The sequence below is a fragment of the Pithys albifrons genome, chromosome 10 (genome assembly GCF_047495875.1).
Source record: "Pithys albifrons albifrons isolate INPA30051 chromosome 10, PitAlb_v1, whole genome shotgun sequence".
NCBI classification, from domain to species: Eukaryota; Metazoa; Chordata; class Aves; order Passeriformes; family Thamnophilidae; genus Pithys; species Pithys albifrons.
In genome coordinates, this window is record NC_092467.1 from 23207845 (window position 1) to 23221812 (window position 13968).

At 48.1% G+C, this 13968-nt stretch overlaps 1 protein-coding gene across 8 annotated transcripts in view; it reads right to left on the reverse strand.

Moving 5' to 3' along the window:
* The window catches only part of ERI3 (ERI1 exoribonuclease family member 3), a 130434-nt gene that overhangs the window by 30661 nt on the left and 85805 nt on the right, over window positions 1-13968 (reverse strand). For all 8 annotated transcript variants that reach the window (XM_071565109.1, XM_071565116.1, XM_071565111.1 and 5 more), the window contains one exon: window positions 6191-6290. In XM_071565109.1, the coding sequence (XP_071421210.1) occupies window positions 6191-6290 (100 nt within the window). The remainder of the gene's footprint in view (window positions 1-6190; window positions 6291-13968) is intronic.

Below are 13968 nucleotides of genomic sequence, written 5' to 3' on the forward strand. Positions count from 1 at the left end.
GCTCTGCTGGGCAGGAGGCACCCCAGCAGGCGCTGGCCCGGCTCCCCATGGCAGTGGCAGCTCGAGGTAGTTAATTAGAATCGTGTCACTAAGTAAATGTGCTCTGACTGGACTCTGACAGACGCTCACCTATGACACCGAGGGCTAGGAGACAATCCACATCAAACTACTGCAGTGTGACCCTTTTAACACAAAGAGTAAACTCACTGCACATCGAGTTGAAGCTCATTAAAACTGTCTACTCTGCGAGCATCCCATTAACCTCACTGTTAAAAACACGCAATTCCTCTTCTTCTTTCCAAGGCCTAATTAATGCTCTGGATCAGGAACAATATCACCACCCTAACCTTCTGAGATTTCCAATCAGTAAATGAAAAGAGAGAGATGGAGCCAGGAAAGCACAGTGGCTTGCTGGGTCACTCACCGTGTGGGCTGCTGACCTGCCCAGGCAGGTGGGGCTTTTCCATCTGGCACAGCAGAGATCCCTATTGATGGAGTATGGCACAGCCCTGGCCAGGGGAACTATGTGTGCAGGGAAGATGATGAGTCCTGCACAGAGGCTTACAGCTCACGGGATTACTTCAGCTGGTGTAAAACAGTCCAGTGAGGGCACCATATCAAGACAGGTGCTACTGTGGAACCAGATTTCCTTATCACCTGGGATGGGTACTGAGGGTACAGCAGCAAGAGAAACAGCAGCCTAGTTACCCTCTTACCTCTAAAAAAAACCCAAACAAACCCCAAACTAGACATTTACAACTAAATCTAAAAACACAATAGTGCATATACTAAAGCCTAAACTTTAAAGATTCAGCTAAATTCAATCAGATCCAAAAAAGAACAGTAGAAAGGGGTAATGTCATGTTTTGAAAATGGTCAATGCACTGGAGGTGGAAGCAGAACTGACAAATGAGAAACAAACTTTCTCAGCAGGAGCAGCTACTTCTACAGATTTGGAAACTTCTTCCTGTTTTCAATATATTTTCAGTTCAAGAACTGGCTTGTTCAGAGCTAAGAAACAACAAAGGGCTGACAATAAAAAAGGTGTGCCTTTTATCTTTCCATAATCAGGGAAACAACCAAACAGCTAAGGTAGAAGAGGATTAGATTATGGGAAGTCTTTATGAAGTCTTGAAAGGGTAGTTTCCAGAAATACTTCTTCAACTCATTGATCACTTCTTGGTTTCATGCACCAGGTGTTTTTACCTAAAAAGTATTCTGAAATCTACTTTTTGTTCTGTATTGTGTATTTGCAACGGAAAGAGGATTTTACTAATAAAATCAATTCAAACTACTGCTGGGGTACTTTAGTATGGCATTATGGTTTTCATCTGAAAGAGCAATCATGAGTAATAATGTAATCACCACCTCTTCAAGAGCAAATAGTAATTCACCATTTTTCTAATGTAAAAAATATTTGAAAACTAAGACTAAAGGCATATTATGTTACATAATTGATCAAGGTTAATGTAGCAAAAATAGAGTATTTGATGAGTAAAAGAATAACCAGATTTAACAACTGGGCAATGGTATGGAAAGCTGTATTTGGTTTGAGAGGTGTTCAGTAAAACTTGACCTTTTTCGGGGAAACAGGTTAAAGAAAAAGGTAAAAGCAGAAGAAAATCAATTTCTGAATGCAGGTGATCTGCTTTCTGATTGAAATCAAACTAAAATCTGGGATTTTGATCCTTCTGATCTGTATCAAGTTTCTGACTATCAGTAGAGAGACCCTAACACAAGTACCCAGCTCCTCTGGCACAGAGCTTGTGAATGCTGGTCTTTGTGTGCGAGTGCCAAGACCCCTATTACAGCTGCAGTTTTTTTCTGGCAACCATCACCTCAAACACATGTTTTAAGAATGGCAGTGTCCACACATATGTGAGATTGAGTAACTTCTTGGCAAGACTCTAGTTCATCTTGCTGAGGGTCCAGAGAACAGCAGACAAAATTAGTTCCTCGCCCTAAGATTCTACAGCCTATGCTGCAGCTGATACACAACTCATCTATGTTAGAGAATGAGATGGAAGTTGTAGAAAGATGTCGTCTCCAGTCCTCAGAGCCACATTCAGCACAGAAGGAATCCTTAGAGCTGAAATATCAACCTGAGAAAAGGTCTGAAAGAATAGGCTTTTGCTTCTTTCTGATCTCTCCAGTAATTTCAGCATCCTCACTCAGAGAAGAGGACTTCTCTGACTTTTCTATTTCCTTATTCTGCCCAGCAGTTCTCAGGAATCTGAAATACTGACATTTCCCCCCTTCCTTTTCCTTTACGAGTCATGCAACCATCCCACCCCAAGGCATCTATATTTGCAAGGTATGTCGATAGACTCTGGCGTATATGGTGACACAAAGCACTTTTCCAACCCCTCAACAAGGTTTGTAGCTCACTTGCTTCTGGGTAGAAACCAAATGAAAGCTAGAACATGAGCTCCATGCAGCAACTTGGTGCATGTGCAGCTGTATATCTCAGGGGATGTGGGGACACTCCACAAGACCCTCCTGCCCAAATACACCAGATGCTAAAGGTGGTTCCCATCCAGAATCCAGCCTTGGTCCTGCAGCGTGACAAGGGCCCTGAACTTCCCACATTTTGAACATGATGGAGAGAAAATGAAGCATGGAAAGGGACTGGTCCCAGAGCATGCCAAGTGCAGAGATTTGAAGCCAATATCTGCTGAGACAGTGAATCAGAGAGCGATCTGAAAACAAAATAACACTCAACCAATCGAGCAAGATGGCAAAATTCCTTGCAAATTGTTTGCAAAAACAAGTGGCCATTCACTGCAATTTTTCTGTCAGATTTGAAGAGAAATATCCACGTTGCACATTTCTACATAAGCAAGCTGAAGGTTTACAGGAATGTCTGCATCCCCCTGGACCACTCCCCACACTGCTGGGAAGGAGGATGCACAGACATTCTCTTACACAGCATGGTATTTGTGAAAGTGGTGAGACTGGCTAACAAATCTCCTTGCTGCTCCCTTCTCAGCCCTCTGTGGTTTGCAGATTTCTGGACAACAGGGACCTATGAGGTCCATAAAAATCAGAAGCTGACCCTGGTTATACCCACCTTCAATGCCCTTGGAAATCCTCCTTTCAGCTCTGCAGTGTCCTTCTATCCTGCCACACCACAGCACTGGGCACAAAGAGAATGGAGGCTCTAGACCATATGGGACCATTCCCAGAACCAGAGCCAGCTCCCTGTCTCACCATGGGCAGCAAGAAGCTTGCAGGCAGTGTGCTTCACCATTCTCCACTCTCTTGTCCTGCAGCAGTCCTTGATTAGGGATCATTTATTTGTCTGAGAAGCAGGGCTGTGTTGGGAGAAAGGCTTCTTACAGTCAGGGACATGAGCACAGCCCTGGGCAGTGAAAGGGATGGATGGCTCTTCCCAGTCCTGAGGCAAGGGCAGCAGAGAGCATGAAGAAAAGAGAGGTGAGGACTGCTCAGGGCACAGGACTACTGTCAGCAATTGGGATGACTGTGCCCAGTGGTCCAGTCCCAGTGGCCAATATGGAAAGGACTTGGCTGTGGAGGACTGACACTTGCTCCAGGACAAGGCAGAAAAGCTGGACTCAAGGAGGCCAGGCTGCCTCTGCAGTGAGCCCTGGGCCTGGGCATCTCTTGGGTTCTCACTACAGCCAACACCTGATCCATGCCTAGGGCCTAAAGAGCCATCACGCTGGGAAATGAAGTGACCAGAAAGCCAGGAAGCTGGTTCCTTGAAAAAATGCTGGCAAGGCATGTCTCCAGACACCAGCACCACCCCTCGCATTCTCCCAGGAGGAAACTGGACTAACAATCCCCAAAGCCAACAGCCACAGGTGGCTGTGCCTGGGGCCCCCAAGCTGACCAGCAGTTCTTCTCTCCAGCTACCCTTCAATGAGCCTCCAGCACATTCCTGGGGGATCAGCCTGCAGTAAAGCCACCAGGCACAGGGTGCCAGCAGCTGACACCTCTTCAGGCAGTCAAAGGATTGTAGACATCGCAGACAGATGTGCTGTGGAGCCAGCCCAAATGAAGCAGCCAGTAGGCTGTAATGTGCAGGGCACATGTGCACCATTGGCAGTACCAAAGAGATGGGAACTCTCACACTGTTGGCATGGTATTCTTCATAGCATCCACATAAATCCTTTTCAAACAGTGTAGGAAAGGCAGGTTTGCCACTAGGATAAAGCGCTACAAGAAGGGAGCTTGGTTGCTGGACTTTGCTTCCCCATGGGCATTCTACCCATGGCTCACCCTGTACTGGGGAGAGCTGGCAGCACCCTCCCACAGAGGGAGTTTGTGAAGAAATGAAGACGCCAAACTCTCTTAAAAGGAGTGGAATGGGGAGAGACAGCAACAGCATCTCTGAACTCCGTCATGCAGAGGAATCACACCTGTGCAAGACAACAGAACTGAGATAAACACAGGCAGAAACCAATGGGAGACAGATGATACTCCAGAGATGCAGATGCTTTGTTAGAGAAAGGGATAACAGCAACAGAGAACTCAGGACAAAAATAAAATGAGGAACAATGAGACAGAAACCAACTCTGCATCCCTCAGGAGACCTAGGAAAAACCTAAGCCTTAAGAGTGATGCCTTAAGATTTTTATGTATTTGTTTGTGCCACATTCTTGAAATTCTGTAAAATGTTCTTTTCAAGGAAAAGATTTTAGCAAAGACATTTTGTTTGGGACACATGGACCTCAAAGATGTAGTCAAAGCAAGACAGAAGGCCCAAAACCCTTGGAGAAGCTCCAAAAGGGCTGACCCAAGGAGCTTCTGGGGGTGGATGATTCTTGGGTTGGATGTATCCATTAGATATGATAATTAATTAGTGTTATACATTTGTGAGAACTCTAAACTGGGTGTGCACCTTTTTATTTTGTTTCACCTGAAAGAGCTTTCATTAAAGGACCTGTTCTCTATTTTGTCTATTCTGTCTGGAAAGTTCTTTTTTCCATTTTAGGCAACACAAGCAGGATATACACACACAACACCTGCAGTCCCCAATCCCTCCCTGTGATTCCCCAACATGGCACACAAGCAAGGCAAATCTGCTCCCAGGCTAGGAAGCAAATTTTAATGCTACCTCTGTCAATAATGCAACCAGATCCATAGTTCAAAAGGAGCTTGCTAATTAAAAGCTGGTGAGCTTTAAATAATTCATCTCCTTAACTTGGATTGATTGGAGAGTTTAATGGTTAGAGTCTTGAAACAATATTAAACAGCCTCTTCAATGCCCAGATAGCCAGTGACTTTTCCAAGTAAATCTTACCTCCTCACAAACTTTAATGCTCAAATGTCACTAAAGGATGAAGGGCTGGGTAGGCAGACGGAACACCTGACCACTGGTCTCCAAGAAGTGATCCACTGCCTCGCAGAGAAACAAGACAGGTAAGAGTGATGCAACCTTGAGCCACAGCCCTGACTACAGACCAGTAAATCTGAGCTCCTGCCTGTACTGTAGCCTGCTGCTGTCCCAGCACTGCATCCTCAGGGCTAAGCAGCAGGCAGATATATGGCCTCAGTGCCCTGGGCCATGTCTCCCTCATATCACTTTGATCCCTGATGCAGAGGAGTTGGGGGACACATGGAACTCTTCCACTGTTCATTTTGAAGTACTGTTTATCAGCTGTTTATCTTGAAGCAGGCTGTGGGACCATAAAACTCATCACACATGTGAGCGAACGGGACGATGATTCAGTTCTCCAGCTGGGACTACACATCTTCACTGTGCAGTATTTCCAGCCAGCTCCCAAGGCTGTGCTGCCTGGCAGAGCCTCCTTTACAACGATGAATACAGCATCCCGAGAAACTGGACAACTGGTCCAACAGGAAGAGCATCCTGTCAAGCCTGGGGACCCATGCCTTGTGCTCCAGACCCCTGGTGCTGTCCAAATCCAACCCCAATCCAAGCACTGCTAGAGCAGTCAACGAGGGAAGCAGTTCCCCAGCCAGGGGGACACACAGGTATGTTTGGCACACTGGGATGTATGCCAAATCACAGGGACAGGGAGGTCATCTGCATACCCATCCTGCCCTGACACATTTCCATTCATTTTACAATATGGAAACCCTGCAGCCCTGTGGCTGACTCTTAGAACCCCAGGGTGGACAAAGTGTTGGAGCTGAGGCATGTTCCACACACCCGGAGCAGCAGCTGTGGGGATGGGAATGGCACCAGGGTGGCAACACTCACCTATCCCGCTGTGAGGCCTCCCTATGTGCTGTAGGTTCAGTCCTTTGTTCATGTCTAAGAGCCCGTTCTTTGGCCAACTCCCCATGGCAAAGCTGTACGCCTGGAAGAGAGAAGCAGAGTGTCAGACGGCACAGCCCATGTGCAGGCATGAGTTGTACTTGCCCAAGTCTGGTTGCTCCTGGGGCAGTGTGGGTCTGCATTCACTGTGTTCAGCGCAGACCCGTACATCATCCTTGCATCACCTCTCCTGGTGTTGCCCACACAGAGCACCCTCGCCCTGCCCTGTCCCATCTGATGCTCCTCAGAGAAAATTTGTCCAGATTGTCTGGTGGTGTCCTGTACAGGTGACAACCCTCATAAGGGAGCGATTTGCATCACTCAAGGCCACATTTGCCATGCTGGGGCAAGCCAGGCGCTGTGACACCATCCCTCATGTCACTTGGTTGCTTCCAACAAACATCCCTCCCATTCCTGCCTTACCAAAGATGGGGTCATCAGCAGGAGTCAGGGGGATTTGGGACAGGGTACCTTATGCCCAGGCAGGCCCCTTCCCCTCCAACAAGCATGGCCCTCCAGCATCCCTCTCCTTTTCATCCCCAGATCCCAGTTGCTTCAGGGCTCTCCATCACTGGCTGTAATCCCACTGGGAGACAGCACTGCTCACCCCACTGCACAGAGCCTGCAGGCTGGCCAGAGGCAGCCTGCTCTATCCCCACTGCACCCCCCAGCAGGGTTTCCAGCAGAAGCAAGGCAGCTGGGAGCCTGAGCAGCACAAAAACGCACTGGACAACGCCAACATAAAAGCAGCCAGGCCTCCATGTGACATGCACAGCTGTAATTACAGCCCGACAGCCCCATATCTTCTTCATCTTGAGGAATTAAGCTCAGCAACGCATTGTGAGCAGTAAGAAGGGTGCGTGGGCTTAGCGTTGCTCACGCTGGCACTATCTCTGCTGCCGTGAGGGCCATTGTCCCCATATGAGATCAGGTCAATCCAGCAGCCCCTATCTCCCTCCTGCAGCGGGGGATCATCGCTAACTGCAGCCACAGTGTGGCGGGGCATTGCCGACACCCTCCACAGGCTGCAAATGCCAGGAAGATACTCTCTGCAGCAGAAACAGGAACTAACTGTGTGAGAAGAGCTGAGCAGTGCACCCCACAAGCCCATCAGCCACCTGCCTGAACCTGGGACCTCATTCCAGCCACTCTTCCCTGCTCCCTGCTGCTCTGCCCAGTACAGGCAGGTCCAGTTCCTGCACAGTCCCCTCCCACGGCAGCCCCCTGCCCCCCCTTGCCCAGGAGCCACAGGGCTTGGAGGAGTTAATTTATTAGTGGCCCACGTAACCATTCACACTGCTTTGTTCCTTCTGCCTTAGCAAAACAGAGGACTCGACAGATAATTAATAGACAGCATTGCTAATCCTGTTGGGAGATGATTAGCAATTAAAACTCCTAATTAAGTCTATGCATAATTCACTGAAATTGCACTTTGTGTACACAACGGGGAGGTTTCTCTCGCCTTCAACAAATACACTCCGGTATGTTCACTGCCATGGCTGGGATGCAGGCTGCCAGCCACGGAGTGGGGGTGGAGCCAGACACTGAGGTGCAGGATGGGATCCTGTCACCCACCTGCCGAGTGGCCCTGATGATGGCAGAAGTGGTTCCACGTGTGGCTCCCTCTCCTGGGTTCCATCCCACAGAGCAAACCCAGGCACAGCACAGGAAGGTTCTCATGCTCAGCACCAGTGGGTCGACAGCAGTGGGGGCTATCCCTGGGGAAGGAATGTCCCCAGATGGGGAAGGACTAGGGCTTTCCATGCACAGGGAGCTACCATACTGCAGGCTGCCTTCTGAGCTCAGACATATCTCTTCAACCCTGTCCAGGAGCAACTGATGAAGCACAGCAGAAGGCTGGCAGGATCTCAGGAAAGCCATGGGGACAGCTCTGGAAAGCTCCTGGCACCTGGGTGCTAGTGCCAACCCCAGTCTGCCTCCCCTGGTTCTGTGGCAGCAGCAGTGTCAGCAGGGAGTTGGCACCACGTGCCCCGGCCCCCAGATCAGCACCAGGCCCATCTTCACACAGCATTCTGCTTTCCTGATCAAGGTCATTCAGTACAGCCACAATACCTGAGCAAACTAGCTAAGCAGCCAGGGTGGGAGTTGGCCTGACCACTGAAGGTCAAGTGTGCACTTATGCATATTCAAAGCTGCCTGCAGGATCGATCGCGTTTTAATTGTTTTTCCTGGGGTTTTGGAAGGAAGTGCCAGGGGCATTGATCAGTCCCAGACAAGACCGCTCACACTCCAGGGCTGGCAGGGACCGTCACTGCTGCAGGCAGAAGTGAGTGCAGGCAATGATGATGCAGGGATGAAGGCCAGGCAGGGAAGAGGTCAGACAGCACCAGCCAGGAGGAGGAGCCATTGGCAGGCTGCGCTGGAAAATAAAGTTTTTTAATTAAAAGTGGCAATTCTGAGCCGCCTGCTGGCAGCAGCCACACAATCAAGAGTGAGGAGCTTTGCTGTTTAATATTTAAAGACAACGTTTAATCTTTAAACAGGGAAGTTCTTCTTCTGACTGTTAAAGCGAGGCAGAAAGCGCCGGTGGCTCCCCGATGCCAGCGGTCTGCACCTGCTGGGGGTGGTCACGGCCACTGGCTCATCACAGGCACTGGGACACCGCTGCTGCTCCAGCCCCACACAGCTGCTGGCATGGGCACAGACCTCTGTCCCTTCAGCATTTATCCCTATGGCAAGGTGTAAAAAAGTCTGACACCCCCCTGGTTCACTTCAAGAAAAAGGATTTAAAAAAATGCCATGAAACCTTTTCTGTGAGGAAACTGCACTAGTTTGTCCCTCGCTCTGGTTCAGTCCTGGTGTTGCAGGGACTGGGTTGCACCCTCTTGGGTCAGACACTGAAGCAGGGCCAAGACTCTGGGCCTTTTTATTTTTATCTGCATTTTAATTGATAAAAAAACACAGGCATCTTTTTAAAAAAAAATTTAAATGGTTTTGGACAGAATCCTGCTTTAGAGAGAAACTCAACACTTCTGAACTTCTAAAACCCACACAAACGATCTTTGCAGAATAATTTCCAAGCAGGTTGAATTAAATTACTTCCATTCATACCAGCTCCTAGAAAGGTTTTCCTTTTTCTCTTGATTTTGTTTGTAATTCTATGAAGGTTACATTTACCTCCCTGTCAATGCTGCTCTAAAGTCAGATGATTATTAATTATATTTATTTACTTATACAATCCCATAGGCATATGCAGCAGTTCACAGACAAATACCGCACTGGGTCCCTGATGGAGGGATCTTGAATCAAAGGCAAGTAGGTACTCCTGTGATAAATGTGAGCTAATAGCAGTAGGAGATTAGTAACATACTGTGTTTCCATGCACAGAGCCAGCACCTCAGATAATCCACACCTTGTTAAAAGTGCTGGTATGGGGAGGTAGGTCTTTAGGTAAACTGTACTTCACATATCCTGCAGAAAATCCAAAAACCAGAAGTGGGGATAAAACATGGGGTACAGCAGCCTGGGACGTAGAGATGACGTGTGCACAATCACAGCATCTGAGGTTGGATTTTTAACAGAGCAAAAAGGGTCTGAAACCATCCTCTTCTGTTGCATTGCATCACAAACCTTCATGGCGGCTGTGATGCATCTGCCTCAGTTTGTAAAGCCCCTGAAACAAGAGCTCTGTGGCTTATTTCTGGCAGTGCTGGGGTTGCCTCTGTGCTGGGACAGGAGCGGATGGAGGGCATGCCAGTGCGGTTGGGCAGTCCTATGGTGCTGGTTGCAGAGGGAAGAACACCTGATCTGCACTGAGTGTGGCCCGCCTGGCCTTGCTGCAATCTCAGTGCACATCAGCAGCTGTCCCTTGGGGCCAGCAAGGCAGCAGCACCCACACAGTTGGGTCCTGATGTGCTGCTCCCTGGAGTTTGTTTGGGCTGCACACCATGGATTTCAAGTAGAACAGCTGCAGAGAAGATATTCCAGGGGGTCAGAATATTCCAGAAGCTGGAACTTGTCAAGCTGATGTATTGATCTAAGTGGACTGAATAATGCTCCATCATTTATTTATGGGGAAGTGCCCAGCGCACTTCACAAAAACTGGTGTTTGGCAGTCATATTAAGGCAAAATTTACCAGCCCACACCATGCAAACAGGTCACCTGTGCAGAGGTCAGGATGTTCACTTACACGGGGAGCCCCACAAATCCTTCCTGGGTGCACAGGGCGGGACAGGGCTGGTCCTCTGCTAGAGCAATGCACTGATGCCAACAGATGCCTGTCCTTTCCACATGTGTCAATGCTGTGACCTGCGGGCCAGCCCCTGGCCCCTCTGCCCTCCACTAGAGCAGCCAACACTGCATTGCCCTGGATGCTTTTTAGCTGAAGGGCAGGAGGGAAGCGGGGCTTTGTGCTTTGCAATGGCATTAGCACGTTCACAAACCACAGCAGAAAGAACTGCTGGGACCAGTACAGTCTCTCCTCCTGCCCTGACCAGCTGGGCAACTCTGTCATTTTATTTTACATGTCCTACCAGGAGGTTTTATATGTTTCACCTGCTAATTGTAATTTTAATATTAATACAGACACTTTCAGGCAGGGATAAAATATTTCCTTTGGCAAAAGTCCTCTCAGGAGCAAAGGGGCTCAGCAGTCTAGAAGATGCTAAAGGGTAGTAAGGAGTAAGAGAAGAGGTGGGTTTTTTGCTTAAAGTTTCCATTCAGAATTTTAAAATGACACCTGAGTTTTTAAGACACCTGGTTTAAAACAGATAGAAAGCAGCTGTGAGACCTCCCTGCTGCCCTTTGGCTGAGCAAACAGCAGATGCCAGCTGCGCTCCCCCAGGATCAGGCCGCGCACAGCTGCCTTCCACTCAAAGCTGAACCCCCTGACATTTTCTCAATGGAGAAAACATCTTCGGAGCAGCAAAAGCATCTTCCTCCTCTTATCATGTCAACTGTGTGCTGTCTCCACCCAAAATAAGCATTTCCCTTTAACTACCTTCATACTGCAGCTGCCACAATAAGGTGTCAAGGTTTTATATTACCTCATAAGGTGTGAAGAAAAAAAGGTCTAGGACTAAGTGGACTTTTAAACACAATTTGAAATGTTTATAGTGACCATAAGGTTTTGGGGCTGGGAGTATCTTGGAGGCCGTCCCTGAACAGCATGCAGGACACCAGAAGCTCCAGGGTATTCCCTTGACATCCTATTTTAATTGCATGGCACTTCAGGGGATGGGAGGTGGACATTTCTTGCCATGCAAATTTACCAGCAGGAGGAAAGGCAACTATAACACCACTGAGGGGCTGACGCCACCACCAAGTTATTTACTAGCAAGGCTCCTGGATGGGGCTGAATACAATTAAAGAAGAGGCAGGTAATGAGTAAGCAGCTTGCCAAGCCCCAACAGACAACAGCAGAGCAACTCTGTCGCAAGGGAGGTGCAGAGGACAGCTTGCCCAGCAGGACCAAGGCATAGAGCCTGGGATGGCTTCGGCAGCACTGGAGCCTGCTACTCTCGCTGGCTGTCAGGAGGCAGGAGATAAACCCAGGTATAACGTGTCCCTTTTAAGCAGTTTAGTCAGAAGTGCTGCCACATTCACAGCTTTTCAAGTATTTTTAAATCACTTACAAAAGCAGGATTAAATGATCAGGAATTCCATTTAATAGGACAAATAAAGAAATAACAATCTACTCCATCAGCCCTGTGAAAGGCAGATTTGATTTAAGAAAAAAAAATAAAAAAAAAGTATAAAAGAGGGAGAGAAAAAAGGAAAGGGAGGTGGAAAAAAAGGATAATGTGTGTTTACTCAAGCAAAGAAAAAAATATTTAAGTGATGTAGGGGAGAAGATTGCGGTAACTAGTGAAGAATAACATCGTCTGCTTTGCTGTCAAATCACACAAGAATTTCAGTAATAGATTCTCATTCTGACACTCAATTCAATTCGAAGGTGATCCTGCTTTATCCCAACACATCAAATATTAAACACTCGTATTAGCCAGGGTGCCGTCGCCTTTCCCGGCTTAGACGCGGCAGGAAGCTTTTCCCCCTACTTTCTCTCACTCACTATAATATTCTCAATGTTATCTAAACATGCCTTCATACACTGGGGTTCCTTATCAATCCCATTTGGGGAGGAAGGGGGGGTGTACTTAAAATGGTATTAGTTTGGGGAGCTTTTATTATTATTATTTCCAAAGCTTTTCAATTTTGTGTGGAAAAAGCTTAGAAAGAAAAGACGGAGGGAGGGGAGGTGGTGAGAGAGGGAGAGAGAGCGCGGGAGCGAGAGAAAGTATAAGAAAGGGAAAAGCAGCCAGCAGCTCTTGTTTGACTGATGCCTTTCAACAAGGGCAGTCTAGCTTGTCAAAGCCTGAGCTCGAGATGAATTGGCATATCTATTCAGCCTGCCTCTGGATGTCATGCAATACAGTTTCATATTCCCAGATAAGGCATGATAAGCAATTGCTGCCCTGACACCAACTCCATCCATCCCTTCCTTTCTGTCCACGCGTAATAAGAGGCATTTAATTTTTACAAATGCGGTGGCAAGAGAGACCTCCAGAATGACCAGGTACAGTATTAACACCACTCAGGTTTAAATGGTTTTTCTCAGTGGACTAGCTCCCCAAACATTCATGAGGGTTACTGGGTGCACAAAAACTTTTGCCCAACACGGCACATGTGAAGCCTTGGATTAAACATCTGTGCTAATCATTAACAGGTGTGGGTGACAAGAACGAAGGCCATTTGTCCTCTGCCAAATATATCTTCAGTGCCACTGCAGGAGGTAGTTTGGCTGGGGTTTGCACATGGGAGGACACTGTGGAAGAAGTGACCAGTGCCTTTCCCAGGGAATGGTCCCTCTCCAGAGCACAAACCCTCCAAGAGCTGAGGGGGGCAAGGCATGCAGGTGACATGCTGAACAAGGGAACATCATGCATGGATTTGGCCCCATGTGGGTGGAGGTAGGGGAAAACTGGAAATCCCTTGGAAATTCCTGCCATTGGGAAGATGAGATCTGGACAAAAATCCTCCCATGTTATGAAAAGGTGCTAGGGCCTTGCCTGGTGTTCTGCCCTCTTCACGCAATGGCACTCAAAAGCTTTTCAGAGAACAATGCCACACAGCCAGCTTTCCCTGTGTCCTGGATGCAGGGAGCCTTTGGCAAATCCAGTTGATGTCCCCTTCAGTCCATTTGCAAAGCTGCTTGTTAGAACAGCAATATCTTTATGCCTCACGTCAGGGAGTAAATGAAACAGTAAGACAAATGGTCTGTTTTTGGAAAGCTACACCATGCATGCAGGAGTTGCCTGGCTTTGCCCACCTTTGGGAAGAAGTAAAGTGCCCCTAGATGACGGGAGAAAGTCAATCTTAAGGGAAGGCATCAAGATGTCAGATAAGATGTGGAGAACGCAGCATAGTATACCGTAAGTGCTTTTTCCTTACTAAAATAAGCAGCCCTTGCCATCAGAGCTCTCTCCATAGAACCTCTTCGGGAGGGAAACTGAGGCACGCAATGATCTAATGCCTGGCTCATTCCCATCCAGACGCGCGTCTGAGCAGCCTTAGTCTGCCTGTGTTCAGGAACACCTCAACTCAGCCACAGCTGTACAAATTAATTGCCAAAAGTCCTCTGAACTTCATGAGGAAAAGAATGGACCCTGCAGTCCCTCTCCAGGGTGCATTTGGATGCTGTGGCTCCTCCAGGCAGTGGAGAGGTGGCCTTGCCACTGCATGGGATTAGCACGTGCCCTGG